The 26336-nt window shown below is 39.2% G+C and overlaps 3 protein-coding genes across 4 annotated transcripts; 1 reads left to right on the forward strand and 2 right to left on the reverse strand.

Annotated features, from left to right (window-relative positions):
- Positions 1-2685: 2685 nt before the first annotated feature.
- On the reverse strand, positions 2686-7968 carry LOC146464984 (Golgi apparatus membrane protein TVP23 homolog B-like). 2 transcript variants are annotated; one of them, XM_085129066.1, is made up of 7 exons: positions 7913-7968; positions 7713-7792; positions 7083-7317; positions 4858-4977; positions 4557-4685; positions 3281-3360; positions 2693-2837 (listed from the first exon to the last, which is right to left on the reverse strand). In XM_085129066.1, exons 1-7 carry the CDS (start codon positions 7922-7924, stop codon positions 2786-2788), a joined length of 708 nt encoding a protein of 235 aa, XP_084985192.1. In that variant the 5' UTR covers positions 7925-7968; the 3' UTR covers positions 2693-2785. The 2 variants fall into 2 exon arrangements, with proteins under 2 accessions (XP_084985191.1, XP_084985192.1); XM_085129065.1 differs by lacking the exon at positions 3281-3360 and having other exon boundaries at positions 2686-2837.
- An 873-nt stretch (positions 7969-8841) lies between these two features.
- Positions 8842-17404, reverse strand: LOC146464985 (ubiquitin domain-containing protein UBFD1-like). The gene is made up of 9 exons (XM_085129105.1): positions 17333-17404; positions 16916-17227; positions 15007-15042; positions 13917-14063; positions 13668-13699; positions 13473-13538; positions 12709-12814; positions 12470-12552; positions 8842-10952 (listed from the first exon to the last, which is right to left on the reverse strand). The coding sequence occupies exons 1-9, from the start codon at positions 17349-17351 to the stop codon at positions 10842-10844; spliced, it is 912 nt and encodes a 303-aa protein (XP_084985231.1). The 5' UTR covers positions 17352-17404; the 3' UTR covers positions 8842-10841.
- On the forward strand, positions 17372-26238 carry LOC146464986 (cytosolic Fe-S cluster assembly factor NUBP1 homolog). The gene is made up of 10 exons (XM_085129104.1): positions 17372-17450; positions 17561-17665; positions 18112-18245; positions 18511-18579; positions 18872-18904; positions 20128-20218; positions 20827-20981; positions 21296-21406; positions 22746-22932; positions 23735-26238. Exons 1-10 carry the CDS (start codon positions 17372-17374, stop codon positions 23773-23775), a joined length of 1005 nt encoding a protein of 334 aa, XP_084985230.1. The 3' UTR covers positions 23776-26238.
- Positions 26239-26336: the final 98 nt, after the last annotated feature.

Genomic DNA, 26336 nt, shown 5'->3' on the forward strand with positions numbered 1-26336 from the left:
CTCGAACCAGACTCCCGCAAAATTTCTCATCTAGCCCATTTTCCACTGGGGAGGGGTGGGGAACCTAGGAGGGAAGAAAGATAGAAAGCCAAGGCACCCAAAATTTTACAAATACAGTGTGGATCACATTATTCAATGAGTAAAAAGTAGAATGTTTGAGGCACGTTGGGTTGGGAAGTTTCTCTCAAAATGGATACTGCTATATATAACAAGGCATCACCTCTCTTGTTTGTAGCTAAACTATAAGGCAGACACCACTTTTATGCAGACTTTTTATGCAGGGGGGGGGGGGGGTCTTATAGAACTGTGGGGGATGAATGGATATTTTCTGGAAAAACAATGGATAATTTTAGTGTTCTTGGACTTTTGGCTTTTACTTTAACAGTATCCAGGCTCCCGTAGCCGGATTGGGCGAAGGAAACTGCAAAGGAAAAGGCCGCGAGCGAAGCGAGCCAAGTGAAGCTGGCCGAGGGGGGCACTGCGCAGTCCCTTCCTCCCTCCAGTCCCCTCTCGGCACAGTTTCCCCCCCGGCTCGCTTCGCTTGCGGTGTTTTCTTTTGTCCTATCCCCTACCGTAGCCTGTTCACAGGCTACCAGGAAACAGAAAGATACTACGGTAATACAGAAACAAAGAGACCAATGATACCAGAAACAAAGACAATAAGCTTTAATTAGCTTAAGTTTACAAGAAATTTAATAAAATAGTAAGCTCACCAACTAAAGAGATTCATCAGTCAAAACTTAAGAAATTGAAAACAACCATGTACATGAATATTCTGATGCAAACTCACAGGGAGTTTGGCAGAATTCAAAGCCACATGCAAGGATTTGCAACACAACTTCTGAATTGTCCAAAACTAATTACAGTCAACTCACACCTTACAGACACCTTGTGGTTATGGACACCCCGATAATACAGACAGCAGCTAAATCCCCATCAAAAATAAATTACAGACATTTAAGGACGGTGCCTACTATTGTTACTGCGCATACGTTCTGCGCATCGTGAGATACTCGGGTTTCCTATGGGTGGTGCTCACTAAGACGGGGATATTTTTGTGCCGTTTAAAACTATGTGGAGAAAGCAGAACTTGGCAAGTGCTCTTGGTATCCAAAAAGAAAATTTGGGATAACCAGCTTGGGATAAGCTTCTATTTAGGAAAAACTGCCATATATTGCTTTACATTTTGGCGCTCTTTGGAAATATTGTTGCATAATTATCTCTGAAAAATGCGTGGTTACCCCCAATTTTCTTTTTGGATTTCAATAGCCCTTGCTAAGATCTGCTTTTCCTGCATAGTCATAAACCGCACAAAAATACTTCTGTATTAGTAAGCACCGTCTCACTGAAATAAGTTCCCGCTATTATGGACTCTTGCATCAAGGACACTAACTCATGGTCCTGAGGGTGTCTGCAATAAAGGGAGTTGACTGTGTTAAGTTCTTATCTGGTAATCTCTACACAATGCAGCCATATTTTTCAATTTCTTTTATAGAAAAGCCTATTTGTTATATCATTAATGATACCTGCTTTTACATAACCTGGACAAAGATGGCTGTGCACTTATACTAATCACAAGTTGATCAAAAGTTTATAAATATGTATATACAGCCATGCATAGGGTACAACCATATTAAAGAAATGTCTCTCTAGGCCATGTCCCTGACTTTAATGTTAAGCTGGAAAACTGGAAAAAAAGCTTGTATCTGTGTATCAACAACACCTACTTGACTTGTTGTAGAAGTTGTTTTGCACAAAACTTATAGCCTATACATGGCTCTCTGCAAATAACAATCTCTTCTTAATTAACCTTGGAGGACATGAACTCTAAATCTGAACGTGACCGATATACAATAAATTATTGACCCTGTACTTATGGACAACTCCATAATATAGAGACCTCTCTATTACAGACAGTTCTATTAAAACAAAATTCATACAATACCACCCTCTATAATAAAAACGCCTCTGTAATGAACACATTTGGGTCCGTCTCTTTGGTGTCTGAATTAAGGAGGTTGGACTGTATCTGGCTAATATATTTTCACACTAGACAACAACGTGCCAGCACTACGAAATTAGAACCTCAAAAGGGGTAGTGTTCAATAGGGTCAAAAGGTCATGTGCATATGCTGTGACTGGCTGAATCCAATCTACTAAGCCTGTTCGGGGCTCTCGGTGTACCACGGGAGACGTGAAGGAGCGGGCAAAAAGAACAAAAACAAGGGTGAACTGGGGAGAGAGAAAGAGAAGCTCTCTCCCTTTCTCTCTCCCCAGCCTGGGCCCTCGTTTTTGTTTCTCTCTCCCACTTGTGGTACACTGAGAGCCTGGAATAGGCCACAATCTACTTTGTCAACATTGAAACCCTAGTAGTATGCAGGATGTTTGTCACGTGAACCGAGTTTAATGGCCTTAGCTCCCAAGAGTCTCCTGTAGCTCAGTTGTGCTGAACTGTAGAAATAGGAAGGTCTTAGGTTCGACTCCTGTTGGGAGAACTCGGATTTCCTTTTTCTGAGTTTGCCTGTGTCACTGACTGAAAAAATACATCTATCACTGAGCCTGACTTTATATACACAGTACATACAACTTCTTGTTCAGAAATTTGACTAAACAAAGTGTAATTTAGTACATCTGTTTGCTTTAACCTAGACTGGAGTCAAGCTATGCCTTTCCAAAGCCAAACACGTACAATGATAATTTACAGCAGTGATTCAGAGATACTGATGGCGCAACTGTCATGTTAACTGTATGCGACGTTACTTTTTTATGGAATGTTCTCCGCAGGTTATAAGTTGGGTAGTTCTCGATTGCTACTGGGTGCCTGTTGTGCCCATGGTCTGCAAGTAAAAAGTGCAAACATTAATAATAAAGTAAATAATTTGTGATAGAAAGGATTAAGTCAATAAAATGCCAATTTTATGATTAATAAGAGATTGGTTATTTGATAATAAGAAAAAATGAGAACAAGAGTACAGAACAGAACAAACACTTTTTTAACAAGGTAGCAGTATTTGGAAAGGATGATTCAAACAGTTCACTACATGCCTTTGATAACATGCCGACTCAGAGTTTAAGTGATGACCTACGTGAAATCATTCAACACAAACCAAACCACATTCATTGACATGAAGTGTGCCAAGAAACAATTTATTACATGTGTTTTAATCAATAACCTTGGGACAGAAAAAGACTGATAATAGTTTCAAGAAAGGTATGATATGTTACCAGCTTCATGAAGAGAATTCTAGAAAACAAACTGCACAGATAGTCAGAGACTTACAGTACTCGAGGAAGAGAATTGGAAGGTGTTTGAACATAGAATCGACCAGGAAGTTGAGGACAAGAAGTAGGAGTGACCTGCTGAGTGAAATATAACCACGCCACAAAGAATTGAGACAAGTAAGAATAAAAGACAGCTGCTATAGATTATAACAAACAAGTATGAAAGAGTAAACTGAGAAAATTTTACTGTATTTAATAATAATTAAAGAATTATTCTTTTTAAGACAATTTTGAATAATTTATTAACTGATTACAAAGGAAAATATAAGTACAATAAAAGTTCAGGGTTTTTTTTAAACTTTTCTTTTTGGGCAGGGGGTGTTAGGCAGAATTTTGCATTTCAAACCTTATTGCCTTTGACAATGAAAAGAGCTAAAGACAGTGTGCAACACTAAGCTAATTGCATAAAACAGCTGGTAGTCATCTATAGAAGTCTATGGTCTCAGAATAACAGCAGCGGGTTAGTGTTGTCTTTGAATTTTATGTTAAACATTTTTGAATAAACTTGACTTGACAAGCAAAAAGCCAGAATCAAAGGTCATTTAGTATGAAGTTTTTAGCACTCTAAATCAGTAAAATAAATATACAAACTGAACATAACATTTATTAGAAATCCCAACTGGTGGGAGGCAAACTAATAATAATTTTCAAAGGGTGGTCTTGGATTTGAAAACTGGGCTACCGTGAAACAAATCCAAGTGGTCAGAGCGGGACTTGAACCTGCGGCCTCCAGATTATAAGTCTGGTGCCCTAACCACTAGCCCATACCACCTCCCTAAACTAGGCCACGCCGCCTCCCTATTTTAAACAATATACAGTCGAACCTGCATTAAGCGGTCACCCTGGGGGAATGGCTAAGTGACCACCTAATACAGGTTGACCGCTTAATACAGGTTGTACAGAATACATCACTTACTTGGTTAAGAAAGTTCGGTGATAAAATGGTATGACAAAGGAGAGCATGGTATTGAAACGGACTGGTAAAACATTAACGCCACGATTGTGCAGCTCATTAGAAACTCTGGCACGCTATTTGTTACCATATTTAAGTGGTTTCCTTTTACAAAGTGACCGTTTAAAACAGGTCAAGACAATATAAATCAGCTCATTGGGACTTAGTTTTGGGCGACCGCGACCGCTTAATAGAGGTGACCATTTAATACAGGTCAGGATTACAGTAATTAAGGGAAGTAATTTTCGGGACTTTGACAACTGACCGCTTAATAGAGGGTGACCGCTTAATACGGTGCTGCTTAATACAGGTTTGACTATACCTGATTGAGGAGCTGTCTTCCTAAGAAGTTTCCTGCAAAAGTTGTGATCTTCTTTCCTGCATCCTTCTTGCAACGGACGTAGCCGATCAGATTAGCAACATTTAAGGAAAGACCAACCGCTACAACCAGCTAAGGAAGGATTAAAAGGAAAAGTGAGGAAGTAACTTGATATGTTGAGGGTACAGACTTGCAACTGTAACTCACATATTACTAAAAAATCTGTGAACTTTAAAACAATTTTCAATAATTTTCAATAATTTTCAAAATAATAGATAGTTACAGAGAAGAAACTTTTACTCACCAGCCATTTGAACTTTAGAGAAAATAGAGCAGCCACTAGAAAAAATGTCCAAACAAGAGGACAGATAACCAGACCCAGCCAGAAAACACGTGATTCAGCTGTCGTCACATTCTTGTCACTCTGTTACAAACATAATGAAAAACAAAATGAATTTAAGTTTTTGTTGTGGTTAGGATTTCTTAATTATCCCCTGATATATGATTTAAAGGTAAATTTCCATTCAGACTCAGCAAAAATTATGTTGAAATATTGTTCAATGTCGTTGGAGAATATAATCAAGCAAATATATGTGTATGCTGCACTTAAAAAAATTGAAAAATAGTTGTGTACCTACAAACTGTAAAATTTTTTTTCCCCAGTTGTTCAAAGAGTGGATAACTCACTATAAGTCACTATCCAGCAGATAAAAGGTACTCGTTTGAGTACATTTATATGTGGATAACGATTTATCCAATGGATAGAGATACCCGCTCTTTGAACAACCAGAGCCTGGGAGTAACAACATTCCGAATTAGCAGCATTTATTATCACTGCCTTATCTAATAAGATGTGTACAAGGCTCGAAATAACGGCCGGTCAACGGACAAAGTCCGGAATGATTGGGGAGATGACCGGTCAACCTTTTGTCTTGCCGGTCATGTTGACCGGTTGCATTCAATCATATTGAAGATGAAATAAATTAACATTTTCACGCTGTTCAGTTGCTTCAATTGTTGTCAGTATGTAATGAATCGCTGTGTATTGCCGAAGTTTGATCTGAAATCCTGGGTGAAATGCCACTAGAACCGTTGTTTACAATTCGCGCTTTGAAACAGACATCAGGGTTCACGAACTTCCAGTCACAAAATTAAAAATTTTTCACTTTTATTACCCTAGTTAATTTATTAGTTAGTTTATTTTAATACACAAGCTTATTTTCATTTCGCCACTGTAATTTATTTTTATTGTTGACTATGAGTGCTTTAAAGTTCTATAAGCTCTAAGCAACGACTTTTTTGGAAATATATAACGCCAGTTTTGCTTCATGGGTCCCTGTGTTAAGAGTTATTTATGTTATAATTTGACCGGACAGAAACTATATGTGACCGAGCTAAAATGAATTTGGCCGGTCATCATGTCCGGAGACTCTCCGGAAATTATTTCGAGCCCTGGAGTACATTTTCCTGAAATGTATCCAACTTCCAATAAAATTCAAGACAAAATAATAGATCCAACTTCCCAATAAAATTCAAGACAAATATTCTTTGTTCATAAAGGCATGCAAATGAGGTGAAAAGAAACAATACAATGCAGAATGACGTGGTGTGTCAAAGCTCTCACAACTGTAACAACACCTACGTAAATAATGTCAGCACACCATAGCAAAATTTCTGGGCATGTTACATTCCCGACGTAGTCAAGCGAACGTTCAGTAATCGAACCCAATCGCTCGATTGGGTTCGATTGGGTTCAGTAATCGAACTTAATGGAGCTCACAAAAAAAATTTTGCCAATCAAAAATAATCGAACTCAATCGAACACCTCAACAATTAGCCTGTTCCAGGCCCTAGGGAGACACGTGAAGGAGAGGGCGAGGAGACGAAAATGAGGGGGGACTTTTTCGTCCCCTCGCCCTCTCCTTCGCATGTCTCTCTAGGAACCTGGAACAGGCTACTCAACAATCAGAAACACGAATCAGTTTCATCTGGTCTGAAACAAAGCGTTGTGGTCAAATAAACATATTTATTGGCTTCTATTTATCTAAGCAAAGCTTTAGCGACGACGGTATAAATCTTTTAAAATATCCCTGTTTGGTGTTATCCCAAGCGATATAAAGACAGTTTACATGTTGTACTGAGCTGTTCATGTTATATTTATATTGTGAATGAATCAATTTCGAATCAGCTAAACAATAAAGATTTTAGTTCATTGAAATGTGTTAATATCTCTCACACTTGTTCCTCTAGTTAAAACTCAGTTAAAGAGTGGATTCCTTCCAATTCTACTAAGAGTTAATGCTTATCAATTTCGTATACCATTTTGTTTTTCTACCGAACCCAATCGCTTGATTGAGTTCGATTGGGTTCGGTAATTGAACTTAATCGAACTCACAAAAACGTTCCAGTTCGATTATGTTCGATTGCCGAACCAATCGAACTCCAATCCAACGATTGGGTTCTATTGGGTTCGATTGGTTTTTGGTTCGGTTTCATTCGATTGACTATGTCGGGTACATTGAACCATACCTTTTTGGACTCAAACACCCAGTGACTGTTGCCATCTTCATCAACATAATTCCACCACCTAAGCCCCACTAATAACCGACCAGTTACATTCTTGACGGTCCAAAAATCAAATGACAACAACAGCACTATGACAACAAAGTTAGTTATGAAGCTATCGCTGAGCCAACCACACAGGAGATATGCAATAATCGCCGCTACTCGGAAGAGCAGATGAAACACTGTTACCACAGGATTCCTGAAAAATCAAATTAATTTTAAAAGTTGTAAGCTTAAAACTAACTTGCAAATCAAACAGATTATTCAAAGGTCTTTCGCAGTAGTGCCACACATATTTATTCTTTTAATATAACACTAAAGGGCCATGGCATCTTTGTGTGACATTTCTCATAGTTAATAAGCCAAGTAAATATTATTGGCAAAACAAAACGAATTGCATATAACAGCTAACTTACAGTACTCAACTTCTTACAATTGCTAGCTGCGAATTTTTTAACTTAAGGAGCCATAAATAAGTATTATGTTTCAATATTATCCAAACTCTTCCTTTAGAATAACAACTTTGAAGTAAACAATTATTTAAAACAACAAAATGAGACTTGTTAAAAGCTCAATGATTATTGAATCGCAAACCTAAATTTCTTTCTTCTATTTAAGATCTCATCTTCGTCTCCAAAATTTAACGCTACGTCCTCCGTGGCATCCAAATGATCCTGAAAATATGCAAGAAACAAATTATTGACATTTTAAATAAAAATAAGAAGCGAGCACACACATAATCCCAATAAAACGTAAAACAAAACATAAAAAACACCAAAGTAAAATGTGCCTACCGTATCCGCCATCTTGATATTTGGATGACCGCTGACTACTTAGGGACGTGGCAGTTATCATAGCCGTGGGGAGGGGAGGGATGTGTGCATATGCCCTGTAGTGGCAGTTCGGAGCTGAGTCCATACTGAAGACTCAGAAGACTGGCTTTACAGGCTGCTGTTTTTTTTTTTCGATCGTCCACACAATAACAAATTTATCGCTGACGAAAAGAGACTTTCGCAAACGGTCTTAAAAGGAAATGTGAAGGGAGTGGTGTCCCTCAATTCCCAGGCAATAGTGGGAGATTTCACCGCATTGCCCTGCCAGGACGGTTTGGGTCAGATTAGACTACCCCGGGTATTTGACGCCCTCGTGAATTAGACCGGCCCAACAGAATCTTAGCCGTGGCTTCGTTTTCTTTGACACTTTCATCCAGGAAGGACGGGCACTATCTCCTATGAGGCTATCTCAGCACTATCTCCTTGTCCTAGTTTTTCTACATTTTGCAATTCCGTTCGAGAAAAAACCACTGACACCACAGCATAGTTAGTATAGGAGACTTGAAATTAGCAAAACCCTTGTGTTTAAGCATTCTTATTTCCGTCCCGGCTAAATCTGAGCTTTCGTTTTTTCACTTTACGTTGTGTTCACATCAAGCTATGTAAGTATGTGCGTTGGCTTCCATTTATATTGAACTCAACATTAGCAGATTAGCGCACCAAAAAGCAACCGCTCTTTCACGCGAGCATCACGTGCCCATAGGACTCTCCTCAGTCCTACTCTCCTTTTCCTTGTTCGTTGTGACTCACGAACGCAGCGGACTACGGACAGTACATAGTACGCCGTTGAACATTTCTTTGAGTTTCAACAAGTGTTCAAATGGGTGCCATACAAACAAGGAACAATTCAAGATTTACAAAATCTACCACAAAAAGGTCACCACAGTAACTTGCGGTTTAATACGAAATTTAAACAATTCTTTTATTTTTTTAGCCACCGTTTCTGACTTAAATTCTTTCACAAGTGTTTAGCCTTAAAAACACACAGACTTCAATGGGTGGGGGCTTCAACAGACAAAGACAGGGGTGGGGTGTCGAGATTTATCGTATTTACTCCAGAAATAAATACTAGATAGGTTTAACTAGAGCATACAAAAAGCAGACCTCCACGTTTTACAGGAAAATTATGGAAACCTGCTTTGCGCACAGCTCTAACCAATCAGTAAACAGGCTGTTTTAATTAATCAGGAATGACAATAAAACAAGTGGCATCGCAGTTTTCGCGCGCTTTTCTACGCTTGATAACGTTTGATACCATTCATGACGTACTTTGCCTTTCCAGTTGTCAATGATCAAATTGCACTATTTAGTTAATAATCCCCTTCAGGTGGCTGGTATATCGGAATCTCATGCCCAAGGCTGAATGACTGCCCGAAAAAAATGAAGCAAAGCTTTGAGGGTAACTGTGAAATTTTGAGGGCAATCTTTCAGTCAATGGCATTATCATCCGATATACCAGCAAGGTCGAAAGAGGTTTATTTCTTTATAACCCTTCGATTAATTTCTGAAATACGCGCGCTTTACTTTACTATTTTCTGAGAATACAGAACAGTCAGTGATGGTCAAAGCATAATTATCAGCAAACAAAACCAAGGTGACTAGTTTACTCGATTTTATGATACTGTCACCACATTAGAACAGCTAAAACCTAAAATGTGAACTTTTTTCCTTCGTTCTTTTTCTTGTCTAAAAAATCAAGCGACGGATATCAAACCGGACGACTGCTATTTAACAATTATCCTGAGAAATCGCGTGAATATCGCCTGATACGGCCGAGTCGGCTAAAATCAGGGGATATTCCGCAAGATTGAGCAGGATAGTAATTGTTATAATTACTATTCAACACATTGATTACAAAGCACAATTATATTTCAGAAAATCTAGAGACGATCTTTATTGTGCCATTTGTCTCCCCGACACACGAAATCACGTATATGGTAGGATAACGAAAACGAACGACGAATATTCAGTGCACCATGACCATATTTGGGCAGTGTTACAATGTGTTGAATAATGATAACCGCCGTCAGATTTTATCCACGCGAGAACGAGAACGCGCGAAAATGAATCGATGGGTTATAACTGCAGTTACCTTGATTAGCTTTGTTTTAATTAGTCTTAATAAATCCTACAACACAACAGACCGTGTTTGTGTCGCTCGGTATTGAACTACAACTAGCTTGCACATGAGGAAGAATCTTTTCACATCTATTCCCCCGCAAGAGCCTCCATTGTGCAGTTCCAGGGAAAAAATCCATACCCACCCCAAGGAACGTTATCAGAAATTCCTAGGGGGAGGGGGGTCTTAAAAGCCAAAATTTGAGAAGCAAAGTAGGAAGCTAAACTGGAATTTCCTGAGAGGAGGGGGGGGGGCCCCTCCCGTGGGGGGCCGAGTATGGTTATTTTCTGGAACTGCACATTGCAAGCTAGATTTAGTTCATTACCAAGAATAAGAATCAGTGTAGTCTATGGCTCCATCGCACAATCACAAGAATGATTCTCATCTCATCAAATAAGATAAATTTCACCAGTTTTGACAGTTTAAAGCATTTGCTTTAAAAATGCTTTAAACTGTCAAAACTGGTGAAGCGATTGTTCTGGACCTCCACAGGACTAGAACCATACTTGATTGATAATTTGATCTTAAAGGAAACTAAACTTTTAAAAATCTACTAAACAGCTTTCAGCTCACATCGCATCTCTCTTGGCACAGCAATATTTCACATGTCTGTACTTCAAAAAATAAGTTCCATCTTTGAGCAGCCATGTTGCCATACTTTTTTCGCCAACATGGTTTGTCTCTTGTCGAAAGTGCACTTACAGCAAGGCCTTCCATCTGGAATAGCAACGTTTTAAATCTGCTTTCACAAGTGTAATAACTGGAAAAAGTCTAGAAGGGTTGCCATTTGCCAAGAATAGTGTCCTTAATGGCATCCACATACTGTGCTGGTACCCAGTATATCCAGTACCGAGATGCTTCTGTGGGCCCCAGCTGAATGGCCTAAAACAAACAAGAAATTCACTTTTTTTGATAAATATTTGTTTTTTAAATTGGTTCACACAGAAGAATTCCCACGTTGAAACATAAAGCAAATCCAAAGCTAGTTTTACAAGATATTGGGTAACAAATAAAAACAAAAAACGATATTGCTCAGTAGCTTCCGTTTGAATGGCTGCGCTTTTGGATTTCATCCATAGGTTCAAATCAGAAGAGAAGCACCTTGTACAAGTATAATAAACAATGCTACAGAAAAACAATGCTCAATAGCTTTCATTTTAATGTTCAAAAATTAGGATTTTGTCCTGTAAACCAAAACTTAGATAACTTTACAGAACAAAACCAACAATACGACAGGCAAGCACTGCTCAGTAGCTTTCTAATGGTCACTTTTGTCTACATCTAGCACAACAGAAGTGGGTGGGAACAAGAAGAGAATGGGGAAGGAGGGACAAGAACAGGAGAGAAGGGGGTGGGGAACCAGGAGAGAAACAGGGTGGGAATTGGAAGAAAAGGGGAGCAGGAACAGGAGAGAAGTGGGTGGGGAACCAGGAGAGAAACGGGGTGGGAATTGGGAGAGAAACAGGGTGGGAATTGGGAGAAAAGGGGGGCAGAAACTAGCAAAAAAAAGGGGGGTGGGGAACCAGGAGAGAAACGGGGTGGGAATTGGGAGAAAGGGGGGGCAGAAACTAGCAAAAAAGGGGGGTGGGGAACCAGGAGAGAAACCGGGTGGGAATTGGGAGAAAAGGGGGGCAGAAACTAGCAAAAAAGGGGGGTGGGGAACCAGGAGAGAAACGGGGTGGGAATTGGGAGAAAAGGGGGGCAGAAACTAGCAAAAAAGGGGGGTGGGGAACCAGGAGAGAAACCGGGTGGGAATTGGGAGAAAAGGGGGGCAGAAACTAGCAAAAAAGGGGGGTGGGGAACCAGGAGAGAAACGGGGGGCAGGAACAGGAGAAAAGGGGGTGGGGAATCAGGAGAGAAACGGGGTGGGAATTGGGAGAAAAAGGGACAGGAACAGGAGAGAAGGGGGTGGGAACCATGAGAAAAGGGACAGGATCCATATGAGAAGACAGGAACCCTGGGAAGAAGATCAGAACCAGAGAGAAGCGGGGAGGAACAGAGAGGAAAGAGGATGGAATGCTGGGAAAAATGGAATTTGTGGGAGGGTAAGAAGTGAGAAAAATGAGAAACAATTTTGGAAGCCTGCATTACATTGTGCAACAGAAAAGAACCCACAGAAGAAGGAGCTGCTAAGGGAGGGGAGGGAAAGGGGGAGTGGAAATGGGATGTCCAGCCCCCTTCCCTCCTACCTCCAAAAGAGAGGTAATAGCTGGGAGTACATCCAAGGAAGTAAAGGGAACTCGGAGTGGAAGTTAAGATGTTCAGTCCCCATCCTTCCCCCTCGCAGAATTCAAACCTGTGATATCCTGCTCAGCAACTCTACTTGCTGATAGTAGTAGTTATCACTAAAATGTTGCTTTTGGATTTTTCACAATATTATTAACAACTGCATTGTTTACCATCATGTGATACTCTTCATGGCCTTCAATTGCTTCTGAGATGACATTTTTTATAGAGCCCATTGGTATCTTTTCCGTTCTTTCTGCAATTTATCATATAAGGAAAATATCAGCTTTCTCCACAACTTTCAGTGACAAAAATTCAAAATTCTACAATTCAAAGGCATGGATCTTGAAAGTTGAAATTCTGTGTGACTTTCCAAGAATCCAAGGCCACATTACAATAGCTATGAGCTTACCTTTAGTCCCAATCCAAAGTTGATCCAACTCAAGTTTAAATGTTAATCTGACTTTTCCACCATATTTGTTATACATCCCGGCCACTGGAATATTTGGTAACTTTTCCTATAAAAATAAAATAATATGCATGGATATGGTTACTCCTAGAAACCTCTGCAGCAGATGTAGAAAACAGTCAGATTTTTGACAATAAATGGATATTTTTAGAATAAAAGAAAATTCCCAGGTTTAAGTGTGGAGGAGTCTGAAATTATCATGAAGTACAGTGACCAGCTTTGTTACCACACAGTCTGGAAACAGATGTTAGGCACAATAAAATCAAACTTTCAAAAATTTAAGGTGGATCTTAACCCCTTCCTACCATAAACACGTCTTTTCAAAAATGCTTCAGTTTTAGTGTACCCAGGGGAAAAGGAAGACTTCCGACAACAGTGACATAAATAGCATCACAGCAGTGGTTCTAGTCCAAAGCTGAGTATCTACACACGCACAACCCGAGGACGAGGTCCCAATTGCTTTCACTGTTTCAAATGTAGTGTCGACAGGTGAAGATGATACAAAAACGCTGTGTGGATGAAAATATTTTGCTTTGTTTCTAGTGTGGATGGGGCCTAAAGAATTGGAAGGACACATGTCAGGACAACCGGCTGTTAACTTAAGTAAGAAAAATTACTTCCAACACTGGTCTCAAGTTTTGTTGAGGTGATGACTGACTCTCACAAGTAATCAGTGGCATTCAAGATAAAGAAATAAATGGTGGTACTTTTCTATTCTTGATTCCTGGCATAACATCATCTGGTTTTCCTTTGTCTAAAACTTTTTTATGCATCTGAAAATGAGAAAAGCAGTTCAACTCATTCTGGAAATACTCATCTAACAGAAAAAAAACAACAATGCAAATGGTTGCTTAAGATAGTGCAAAATAATACTTTTCATTACAGCTTTGTTACATTTGCACCTTTTGTTTACAAAGAGGCTCTTTTGAAGAAGCTGAAAGAAAAAAGAAAAAATGAAAAAAGTAAATTAAAATGCAAAATTGAGTTAGAATTGTCAACTGCTTTACACAACTCAAAATCTTCTGCTGGTCTGATTGAAAGCCAGCTAACATGCTAACCACTACACCAGTGCACCTCCATTTAAGACCTATTTTTAGTATATTGGGCATTTGGCAAATATCACCTCTTCCACCTTGCCCCACCCTTCCTACCTGCAGTTGTTTTCTCTTCTTTTAAAACCCCTGGGGGTGGAGGAGTGACTTTCATGACATCATTCATGGTTGAGCCTACAACCATCATTTTCACTCCATTTGTTACATTTAATTCTCTTAACGTTTTGCTGCCATCTTTAACAAGTCCTGTAGGATAAAGGGAAACAAGTTCTGATCAGTTCTTTTTTAATACACATGTTTATTCAAAGACAAATGGTAAAAAATTACAGTAAAAGCATTATGAAAGGGAGTTTAAAAGGTTGATCCTATGTTAAAAACACCTCCAAAAAGAATAAAGCTAGAATGAAATCATATTATTTATTCCCAAGTAAACACTCAGCTGAAATACAGTGGTTTTCACTGTTGTGTCCATTGCTGAAATTCTTGCTTTGACAACTGAAATCATTCAAATGGAAGCTATTGAGTGGTACTTTCATGACTGTTTATTTTGATGTACACTGGACAAGATGGCTAATTTTTGAGTCTGTGAATGGAGCCTCCTAAAGTGTGACCATTCAAATAAAAGCAATTTGAGCAGTACTTTCTGTGTTTCTGCTTTTTGTGCTGTAGAAAGTCAGAGATAAATTCATTTGGAGTTGATCTGAAACCTGGAGATTTTTCTTTTGCACCAGTCCACTCCTGGCCTCCATCCCAAATTGCCCAAATCAATCCATCCCCTCCCTTAAAAAAAATATTGCCATTCCCATTTGTTCCCATTTCCCTGGAACAGATTGGGCAAAAGATGGAAGAAAATGGGTGCAGGAAATTAAAAACCAAAAGTTTGTGGATTTGGGAAAAATTTGGGTTAAAATCTTTGTCTTTTGTAGAAAAAAGATCAAAGGTTGGTTTTATCTGGGAGATTTGGTGACCTGTACAGGTGACAGGGAGATTTTCCCTGTATCTGTGACATTGCCAGATATTTTGGGAGTGTTCAGACATATATACAAAGTGGAACCTCTAGTGAAACCGATTCCAATCTGCAGTTAGGCATTAATTTCCTGTGTGCAGTGGGGGAAGGAGAATTTCTAGAGTGGAGTGAGGCAAAAGCCATCAAGTTAATTAATACAAGTTGTTTCAAACCACTGATTACCTTTGTACATCAGCTTTTGCATTGATACTGGCAAACCTATAGGTAAGGAAAATACACCACAAGAATAAAAATGCCAGCTATCATGCAAGGTTGTTTTCAAGCCACTTGAAATAAGAACCACTGAATAGCAATTTAAGAATTGGTTCATGCTTAGCGTGCATATATCGAGTTATGGATGCACGCGGGAAGTTTGGAGAGCACGAGAGAAGCGTAAGAGTTGCTCGAGGTGTAGCCGAGAGCAACTCTAGCTTCTTGAGTGCTCTCCAAACTTTCCAAGTGCATCCATAACTCGATATACGCACAGCTAAAAGCATGAACCAATTCTTTTATAACATAGTGAAAATAAAGTAAATGATTCAAGGAAAACAGGTTTTGTTCCCGATTAATTACAAAATTCTCTGTACAAAAAAAAAAGGCGAAAATGGTTTCTCATATTGGTTTAATCTGAACGTTTCATTAAGCTTTAAGATCTTATAAATATACATTTTTTATGGTGTTGTCTCTCTGTAAAAGTTTTTTAATAACACAGCGCGTGCATGCTTCCCCCATCTGACTTGCACACGTCATCAGATGGACGCACGGCCATGCGTATGTTGAGAAATGTACCATGATGACACCAATAGGAATAAGATTAGGATGCACACGCGCTATGTCATAAAATGACATATACTTTAATTTTAATTAGATTGAAATCATGCTCACAGGGGGGGGGGGGGAGTACTCAGGTACATTAGTGATGTAAATACATATAGCTAAAAATACTCAAACATTAAAGAATTGAGCCATGGTCTCTTTTTTGCCGTTCTCCTTCATGCTCTGTAGCCAGTACCCATACCGCTATGTTTTTGGTTGTCTCCACCATTTTTTGTTTTGCTACCACCCAGTTCCCTCTCTTTGTTACTTTTCCTCATTCTCGCGCCACTAGGCATATTTTGCTCAAACTAATCTTGAAAATGGCCTAGTCTGTCTGACCTCTTATTTATTATTATGTACAAAAATAAATTACTCAAGCCTATTCCATGGAGAGTGGTCATGGGCTACTTTTAGTTTAACTATTGCTTTTCCATTTATGCAGTGGGTGGGGGGAGATTGGGCTAAGGTGGGGTATTTGAACTTAGCTGAGATTTTTTGTCCAAAATGTAACCACTATAGCACATTTGTGGATGGACAAAGGAGTCACTGAACATCTTTGAAATTTGTTAGAAAGTCCACTGAAATGGTCAAAAGTCCCCATTATAGATGGTTTGTATTGCCACCGTGTTGGTGGACAAAACAAAAGAAAATTTGCTCACATAGTTTGCATAAAAATGGCAGTAAACTCTCCGAGGAGAAAAATCTTATTGTTCCTGTCCACCAAAATGACTGCCATGATGTCACATGCAAACCATCAATAGCCGGGTGATCGCTGTCAAATCGCCCTCCCATGCTAGGCTATCTCCCTCCTCCCCCCCCCCCCCACCCCAGCAGCTTAACATTGGTAGGTGCATTAATGAGTTGACCTGATAAATTTTTTTCCCAATGTCTAAATAAAGATCTATATAATATTATCTAGTTTTTGAATCCATTAAGACTCACTGAAGCCCTGTGCACCACTTGTGTGCAGATGGGATGATGATGATGACGATGATTCAATCCACTATGCCAAAACTTCTGGTTTAAATTTCTAGTAATGCAAGATATTTTAAATGGCGAGGAGGGGTGTTGTCAATACTTTGATCTTCTCTTGCTGGTAATGGGAGGGGATGGGTGACATTTCCGTACAGGGAATGGCTGACTCTTGGATATCAACGTACAACAAAGTGAACAAACTATGGGGTTATACAGAAATCTTTCCCAGGGATTTATAAATGCAACGGTCCATGCTAACTACGAGAGACCAATATCACTAATAATTTTAACAAAAACAAACCTGTAAGATTTTCGATATGTTGCTTTAGGCTATCAGCTGTTTCGTCGACAGGAAAAGTAACCTCGTAGTTTTTCTTGTTCCAAACCACCCTAAAACTTGCTGTCTCTCTACTAGAGCAACCTTGCTCCTCTTCTGTGGTGTCCTTTTCTTTCTCCTCCACGCTAAAATCCTCTTTTGATTTCTCATTCATATCCACGTTACCGTTGTCGACATCAGCATTTTTTGGACAACATTGTTCCCGACAAGGGTCCCGAGAAGCATCCGGTTGATCACCCTTTGGTTCCGCCTCCAGTTTGTCTTCGGCATCTACCACTAAAATCGAGACATAAACTATTTAATGCGTCGACAAAGGTTTTCGCAAATGTTAGATTTTTGTCACTCATAAACAAAATTTCCCGAAAAAGAAAATATATTTACCAGAGCCTTCTTCCGCCATTTTCGCTCTAGTCCAAGCGCATGCGCAGCAGTGACTTTGTTGATCGCGGGCTCGCTGAAAAATCAAAGATGGCGGACGTACCAGAAAATGCTCCAGAGCGTAAGAAAGCGTAACTTTTAACTTGTGGTTTTCACGTTTGGGTTTTAAGGACGATCGATCTGCAAGAATTTATCGTATGAATTCATTCTTTAATTTTGATCAACTGACAGACTGTCCAGGGACGGGTAGCGAACAGGCTGGGAAGAGCTCTGCTTGTCAAGGATGTCCAAACCAAAGCATTTGCTCCTCCAGTAAGCCAATGGGACCAGACCCAGGTGATTTATTTTCTTGAGTAACTTTTTATGTTAATTTAATAGTAAGAGCTACTTAAATGTCTTCTTTTTGTCTTTCTGGGAAAACTGATCAATGTAAAATTTAAATAAATGCATTGTCACGCAGAGTCAGGTAGAACATTTTCCGCGGCCGGGGGGGGGGGGGGGGGGTCTGTGTAACTAGAGTTGCGATCAGGACTGAGCCAGAAGGTTGTTTGTCATTAACTAAAAATTCCGGAGTTTTTTGGGCAATTTTTTTTATTTATGAAAAATTTGGGCCTTGCAGATTCCATTTTTTTCACAAAACCACCTTGGAACCTTAATTTCTTGGCAAGGCAAAGAAAGTCAGCCCCATCTTTTTTATACAGAAGTCCCTTCCCCCACCCCCCAGTGCAGCAGTAAAGTATAAGTTAGAACGTACAACAGAAACGATTTATTATTATTTTTAGCTGTAGCAGAAGTAAAGGAAAGAATGTCTTCAGTCAAACACAAGATCCTGGTATTGTCTGGTAAGGGAGGGGTTGGTAAAAGTACATTTACTGCTCATCTAGCACATGGTCTGGCAGCTGACAATAATAAACAGGTAAATCAAGTTGATTAACATGCAGACTATTAAATAAATATGAATTTCATGTTTGATGATTTTTTCTTTTATTCTCATCACCTGTGTGTTTGATTAAGCAGTAATGTACGGAGAAATTTGATGTTCATCACTATTGGAGCTTTAAGAATAATTCTTAATTAACATGATTGTTACATTTAGACTATCTTGTTTAAGATCTAGTCGTCTTAGGCCAACTAGATCTGAGTAGCAACAAGCATTCAGCACTGTTTTCTTGTTATTTCAGATAGCCGTGTTGGATGTAGACATTTGTGGTCCATCTATTCCCAAAGTAATGGGACTAGAAGGAGAACAGGTAAATGTTAAATCTCCCAGCTAATGGAAGTTTTGTTATCAAAATGAAAGTGAAGTTAGTAAATGCCAAACAAGCAAACAGCAAGCTAAGTATCACAGGAATTGCAATGCTTGAAAAATGAGTGACTTCAAAGTCTTAAACAATATAGTCACAGCTCATTTGTTTGTTCCCACTCTGTTATTACTTTGATGAAAAAATGGGAAGCTGCCCTTTGTACTAGCATAAATGTCAAAGTCACATGACCAGAGCTCAAACAGTTATATTGCATCATCATTGTTTTGTTTTTGTACAGGTCCACCAAAGTGGCTCAGGGTGGTCACCTGTGGTAAGAATGAGTTAATACCTTGAGAAAGATGTATTTGTCTTGTCAGTCAGTTACAAATTAGGCATACTCACAAAAAGCAAATCTGTGTTTTTCACAACATGAGTGTTCTCCCGTGACCTTCCAATACAGTCAACTCCCTTTATTGCAGACACCCTTGGGACCACGAGTTAGTGTCCTTAATAGCGGGAGTTTATTTCAGTCAAACGTCTGTAATTTATTTTTGCCAGGGATTTGGTTGCTGTCCGTATTATCGGGGTGTCCATAATAGTGAGGTGTCCGCTAGGCGAGAGTTGACTGTAATTATTATTAGTTCAGATGCTCTTCCACTGAGCTACAGGAGACTGGAGACTGGAGTGTTGGGAAATGATTTGACCAATCAGATATGAGATGAATTAACTATGCTGTCAGGTAGCAGTAATAATTTTTGTGGTCTGTTTTTTTCTTGTTCTTTGATCTCACATTTGATTAGTTGAAAAACAATAAATATTCCAGAAATAACTCAAAATGTTCATGATTTTCTTACTCACACTGCAATAATTTTTTTCACTCCTGAAGGGACTTTTACCCACACTGCTTTCATTCTGAACGTTTGCATGGTTAACTTTGTGGTATGGATTTCAGGTGGTCAGACAGATTTTATTTGTATATGTTGTAGGTTAAAATGAATCCCAGGTTAAAATGATTTCAACCTAAGTTGATTTTGTATTTTCCTTTGTTTCAGATGTAAATTACCCAACCTAAACAAAGGAAAATACAAATCAACCTAGGTTGAAATCATTTTAACCTGGGATTCATTTTAACCTACAACATATATTGCTGACATTCAGTGATATCCTGGAGTAATAATTGAAGAGCTCAGAGCATAACTGAGACCTATGACGCATTTCTGATCGCTTTTTGCTGTTTTAGCTCAGATTTGCCAGTTTTTTTGCGTGTGGCCTTGAATTCCTTCAGGAAATGCTTCTCCAATGTTTCATCTGCTGCTTTGCACTTCGTTTTGTGATAACATAATCATATGTTTTTATTGCACACAAAGTGCAAAACAGCAGATAGAACATTAGAGCAACATTTCCTGAAGGAATTCAAGGCCACATGCAAAAACTCAGGTGAATCTGAGCTAAAACAACAAAACACGATCTGAAATGCATTTAGGTCAGTTATGCCTTTCAATTATTATAAAATGATTACTACAGTGTAACTAGTTTTTCTTGTTTTTTGTTCAGTATGTAGAAGACAACCTTGGTGTGATGTCTGTGGGTTTCCTGTTGAGTAGTCCCAGTGATGCTGTAATCTGGAGAGGGCCCAAGAAAAATGGTAACAACTATTATCTCCCTATTTAACGGTAGCCTACATAACAGGCGTAATCGGGGAGGGGAGGGGTGAGCAAGAAAAAGTGACAGAAAAAAGGGGTCCTTGGAGTCCCTTTCCCCAGTTTTCTCTCCTTCCCCCCTCCCCCTCCTCTATCACGCCTGCTACGTAGGGTAGTTTACAGAAGTATTACAATCATATTGAGCTAATGAACTTTGATGATTTTTGGCTATGATAAGCACATGTGTCTAGATCACAAGTTGTTTTGGTTAAATGTATGTCTGATCTATGGTTCGTAGTAAACAGTCTGAACTGAGGACAAAGTTCTGTAATTCCTGGAAAGTAGCCTTTAGCCCTTGATAGCAGCCTGTACTGTTGGTACTGCATAAAACTTTTGGGAATGTGATTTTTATACAGTATATATCACTACTAATGACAGCTTTTGGGCCACATGTGAGTGTCCACTTAAAACAAATGGGCTTTTATGGGAAGTTAAAACCATGTTCTATTGGACTAAATTATTTCAACCAAAACCAGTTTATCATTGATTTGATTGAGGCCTCCAATAGCAGTTTGCATTATTCTATCCTCAAACTGTCCATCTCTTATGGTAGGTTTAATCAAACAGTTCTTACGTGATGTCGACTGGGGTGAAGTGGATTATCTTGTCGTGGACACGCCTCCTGGTACTTCTGATGAGCACCTGTCAATTGTCCAGTATTTGAGTAACACGTACGTTGATGGCGCCATTATCATCACGACACCACAGGCAAGAATAATATTTAATAATAATAATGATAATCGTCATCATCATCTTTAAACAGGGCCCGTACGTCACAAGTAGGGTCTCAGAACAGCCCTCTAAAAAGTGAATTAAACAGAAATAATAATTAAAAGCTATAAAAATAGGGAAAATCATAAACTCGATAAGAAAGCAGTCTCTGTATACAATCTAAAACTATAAAAGCTATAGTGGAATAAAAATTACAAAGCCAATAGTTGTAATTTTTTTCTGAAATAGTACAACATAATTAATGTCTTTCATTTTGTGTATCTTTCCTTTTATCCTTTTTGTCATCGTAGGAAGTGTCCTTGCTTGATGTGCGAAAGGAAATCAACTTCTGCAAGAAAGTAAAAATGCCAGTGATCGGTGTAGTAGAAAATATGAGCGGATTTGTTTGTCCCAAGTGCAAGGTATTCTTGTTTATACTCAGTCGAATATAATCAAATTTTATTAAAAACTAGCCTCCCATGCTGTCGTTTATAGGGGACTCGAGTTACCTCCTCCCCACGAGGTACACCTACGATTCCCCATATATACCATGTCTGAGAAATAGCGGTCATCAAATGGTTTTCTGGTCGTTCTTGGAAATGAAATCAGCAAGATCTTGCAATATCTTTTGTTATTGGTTGTTTTTAATAAAACAATTGAAGCGCTGAGAGCATAGCCGACCCAACTGACTTGTCAGATCGCTTTTTGTTTTTTCAGCTCAGATTCACCTGAGTTTTTGCATGTGGCCTTGAATTCCTTCAAGAAACGTTGCTCCAATGTTCTATCTGCTATTTTGCGATTTCTCAACCAATGAGAAGCAAAGCAAAACCACTCGTGATTTGCTCGCACGCGTTTTCCCGCGCTTGGCGCCGATTACATGTATTTACTTGATGTTTTTCCAACACTTAATTGTAATATGCCCTAGCCAATCAGAACAGAGGTAAATAGCGCAGTGAACCAATGAGATCTCGAAGCAAACACATGTAATCAGCGCCAAGCGCGGGGAAACGAAACCAAAACCAATCGTGGCCAGCTCCCACGCGTTTTCCCGCGCTTGGCGCTGATTACATGTGTTTGCTTCGAGATCTCATATCAAAATAACAGTTGTATAATCGATATCATTAAAACTACCCCCTACCTTTTTGTCCAAAGAAACAAGTTGTTGTACTGAATTGTTGGCTGCATGCAGATGTCTCGTATTTCCAAAGCAGGACTGACGAATGGCATATGCGCATTGATGATTTTGCCCGATGAGACCTGGAAACCACTTCTTACTCTACTCCAGGGTCGGGTTGTTCGAGGCACGATTGGCGCTAATCCAGATTAACTACCATGACAACTTATAGGTTTTGTTCCACACTTTGAACAACTTGGTCTTGGTGTGTGTTTCTCAAAGCTCCCGAAGAGCTTTCGGGTCCGGAAAGTGATTTTCTTATCCCTATTCTAGCTCACTGTATTTTTTAATTTTGGAAAACTTAAAATGTTTTTGCTTTCAAAATTATGAAAAATTGAATTTTTGGCAATGAATTTTGTGCACGTAAAATAATTTTCGGCTCCGAAATCTTTTGGGGAGTTTGAGAGTCAAGAGTACCCGAATAGAAATCCTTTGAAAATCACTTCGTCGGAGCTTTGCGAGGTACTCGAAGGGTTTTAGACAATCGTTTTAACAAAAATGACGGGCTTGTAAGTCAGCCTAGAGGATTAGGTTGCCATCTAAAAAACTGCTTGATTCCTGTAACGAACTTGTTCTTCTCATTACAGAAAGAGTCACAGATATTCCCACCAACCACAGGAGGGGCAGAAAAAATGGCGGCTGATATGGAAGTACCCTTTCTAGGGAAAGTTCCCTTGGATCCTCGGATAGGGCGCTGCTGTGACGAGGGAAAGTCATTTCTGTCAGAAGTTCCAGAATCACCAGCTGCTGATGCTTACAAGCAAATAATTCAAAGTATGCTTTCTTAATAATCTCAAGGGATACCTGTACGTTTTAAGCAGAATTCGCCACAAATGTATATCTCGCAAACAATCACAAAACAAACGAAGCGGTTAAAGGCAAACTGGAAGACAATTAGAATACGATCACTTTAACTGACTCCTAAAAGCCGGAATCACGCATCCATGCTTTTATTGCAACACAACCGGGTCAAAATATTTTCTGATCTACTATTCTTAATCCCATCACTGATCATTCTTGTTACGAACTTAGAAGCTGAGGACTCGTAGACTTTATTAAAACACAAATGACAGTAGGGCATACTACATGATAGTAAGAAAGTGGAAGGAGAATGGAACAGAACTTTCATTCCACTTGCTATTTAAAAGCGTGATCGAATTAGAGAGAAATTGAGAGCCCTAAGTACAGCCAGGGGGGGGGGGGGGGGTGGAGGGGAGGGGCTAAGGCTGTAGTTTAGACAAATATAACGTACGAGTGCTAGTTTTTGAAGTGGGTGAGTGAATTACAGAAGGGAGGAGGGAATTACAGGGAGGAGTTCCACAATTCAAACGACCTTTTGCTGACATCGCTCTATCTTTCTGTTTCCTTTTGTTAACTCGTTGACCGTTGTCATTTTATTTAATAGTTACGTTATTGACCTCTGCGCTCTGTGCCCTTGTGAGCCGTCCCATTCAGTTGAAGAGAGTTTAGTTTGCGTACCTGGTAGTCCTCTCTCAAAAAAAAAAAAACTACGGTTAATAATTTGGTTTTGTCCAATGCAACACCATTAACCGGTTGAAATGTTTTCTTTTTGTAGGAATTTTGGACTATTGTGCAGAAAAATCTGAATACAAATGACATAGCACAACCTTGGAGAGAAGATCACCAGCTTGTATCACATGATGAAAGTAGTTTTCGCGTCATCTCATCTCCATCGACTCAAAGTAGGAGAATGTTAAAAGTACCATCCATGGGCCGTGTTAAACAGGCCAGCGACAAATGACTTTGCAAAAATAGAGTGGAGTTTGATTGATTGTTAAAAGTTTATTCTGATTTGGTTTGCTTTGTATTTCGTGAACGCTGTGATGGAACTGCAAGGCACTACTCGAAAGGGTATTAGGGGTGTAATCGGCCATTATTGTTTAGATAAGGGAGTTAGTCTCTAAAGAAACTTTGGTGCTGCGTCGGTGTAGCCTTCGAACGCTGACGCATTTCCGGCTGTCCAAGAGAAGCGACAGCCGGAAATGCGTCAGCGTTCGCAGGCTAGCGTCGGTGGGGAGTGGAAACGAATGCTTGTTATTATCAACAGAGTTGATAAGGTAATTTGGCCTCTGTTAAGAGATTAAAGCGCTCAGTGACGTTTCGAGCGTTAGCCCTTCGTCAGAGCAATTTAGTAACATCGTAAAGAGATTAAAGCGCTCAATGACGTTTCTAGCGTTAACCCTTCCTCAGAGCAATTTGATAAGGTAATTTGGCCACAGTAAAGGGATTCGAGTGCTGACGTTTCGAGCTTTAGCCCGCCCCTCATCAGGGCAATTCGCCCTGACAAAGGGCTAACGCTCAAAGCGTCAGCACTCGAATCTCTTAACGTTTGGCCAAATTACCTTATCAACTCAGTTGATAAAACCGAACATTAGTTTTTTAGTCCTTATGTTTCCGAGTTGATATGGGTGGGTCGTCAAATTTATCAGGTAAATAAAAAACTTAACTAATTGAAAGATTTTGAAGAAACTCATCCTCAGTCAGAAACAGCTGCCTTATGTGGAAGGGATAAAAACCGGATTTCCAAACAAGATTCACTGGCTATGATTGGCGGTTATAAATTCTCTTTATGTCCATATACCATATAGACATTGGGGGGCCCACTGTCTTTTAATCCAAGGAGAAATGTATTCATTCTTCCACTCGGACTTTCCTTGTGTTATTTAGAAATTTGCGCGCATATATATTATGACTTTAAAAAATTGCAAACGCTTTCAAGTGCTCCTAGAGGAGGATACCGGTTTTTGACAGTTTGGCTTTTCACCCTGGTTAGTTACTGACTCTATCGTCCCCACAGATGCACCTAGCTGTGCTCAAGTTACAATCAAGGACAAAAGGGTTGAGATATTAAAATTTGCATTTACGATGTTTCCGTACGCACGCGACAGAAACGCGGTGCTCGAGAACGGAAATATCCGTTCCCCGACTCCACCCCCCTTACAATATTGAGCCCCTGTGAGAAAATGCCTTGTGGACTTCAACAGTGCATGGGAGGAGGGAGTGGGGGAATAAAATGCATTGTAAACAGATACATGGCTTCATGTCATGCACGCTAAATTCGCAGCTATTACCATACTTTGTAATATTTCAGCCCTTTTGTCCTTCATTGTAGATTTTGATTTTGAAGCCTCTGTTGACAGTCAAAAGTCTAATGTTTGGGGACTTCTGGCCGCAAATCTTAGCTGGGTAATCATGTTTGAAATTCCCAGTTCTGCACAAAACATTTTTAATCCGGTTACTGCTTATCCTACTGTTTTCGTCGAGTATTTCTCACACGGAACGCACTGATATCAGTAGTTTATTTCATTTTTTTATTTCATTTTCAAATACGTAGTGTGTAGAAAGGTAAGCAGACTGTAGAATGCTCAAACGTTAAAATATTCATAAATGCCTCACATTACCCCAGTTTCTTAAAAGCCATAAAGGATTAGAAAGGCCATTCGTTGCGTTGGCTTAATTTCGTAATTTTACTTTGAAAAGAGTATCAAACACAAATTCTGCCAGCTGGCGGTCACTCACACCCCGGCTCAAATGACGAACAATTATTTATGTTTTACGATCTTTAATTACAATTGCTTTGTTCGGTTGTTCGTAGAAACGTTGACGAAGTTCGATTTTCAAAAGCTGTATTTTATTTTTTAATTGGAAAAGAAAGAAAAAAACCCAGCTGCCAGCAGAGTGGGGAAATCAGCATCTTATATTTTAGATGGCTGTACTATTCCGGTGCTGTCGTGGATGCGAAGACAAATACTGGCTATTCGGTAAAATAATGACAATATTTACAATATTTCACCATAACACACTTTGCTTGCTGAGGTAATTTTCAATAGTACTTTGTTATAATAATAGTTAATACTAGTCAGTTATTATCAGAATTTCAGATTAATTACGAAAAAATTTAAATTAAGGCATTTTTTCTCGGGCAGAATGGCAGAATGGCCTGATTATTTTCAAGTTATAATTCTCGACAAGGGAATTTTTCCGTAGCTAGAGTCAGATGAAAATAGAAAGAAAGAATTCTGGAAATGAAGATACATTCTTAGGCGTAAAATTGAATATGTTAATGAAAATAAATAAATAGAAAAGAAAAATGGAAAAGGAAGATGTCTGCTTCCTGGAAGTGTGAATGAATTTTAAGTGTCAATTAAAAAAATCTT

The sequence above is a fragment of the Pavona decussata genome, unplaced genomic scaffold (genome assembly GCF_977016875.1).
Source record: "Pavona decussata unplaced genomic scaffold, jaPavDecu1.1 SCAFFOLD_158, whole genome shotgun sequence".
In the NCBI taxonomy this organism is placed as follows: domain Eukaryota; kingdom Metazoa; phylum Cnidaria; class Anthozoa; order Scleractinia; family Agariciidae; genus Pavona; species Pavona decussata.

Bases quoted from the DNA above. Each gene is read 5' to 3' on its own strand.
- LOC146464984 (XM_085129066.1), bottom strand. The intron at 4,978-7,082 runs GTATGGTTCAAT...TGTTTGTAACAG, and splicing joins GGGTGTTTGAGTCCAAAAAG to AGTGACAAGAATGTGACGAC. The intron at 4,686-4,857 runs GTGAGTAAAAGT...ATCCTTCCTTAG, and splicing joins CTCTAAAGTTCAAATGGCTG to CTGGTTGTAGCGGTTGGTCT.
- LOC146464985 (XM_085129105.1), bottom strand. The intron at 15,043-16,915 runs GTTTGTTTTTGT...CCTTACCTATAG, and splicing joins ACATATCGAAAATCTTACAG to GTTTGCCAGTATCAATGCAA. The intron at 14,064-15,006 runs GTAATCAGTGGT...TTTATCCTACAG, and splicing joins GCAAAAGCTGATGTACAAAG to GACTTGTTAAAGATGGCAGC.
- LOC146464986 (XM_085129104.1), top strand. From the start codon at position 17,372: ATGCGCAGCAGTGACTTTGTTGATCGCGGGCTCGCTGAAAAATCAAAG. The intron at 17,666-18,111 runs GTGATTTATTTT...TATTATTTTTAG, and splicing joins GCCAATGGGACCAGACCCAG to CTGTAGCAGAAGTAAAGGAA. The intron at 18,246-18,510 runs GTAAATCAAGTT...TTGTTATTTCAG, and splicing joins CAGCTGACAATAATAAACAG to ATAGCCGTGTTGGATGTAGA.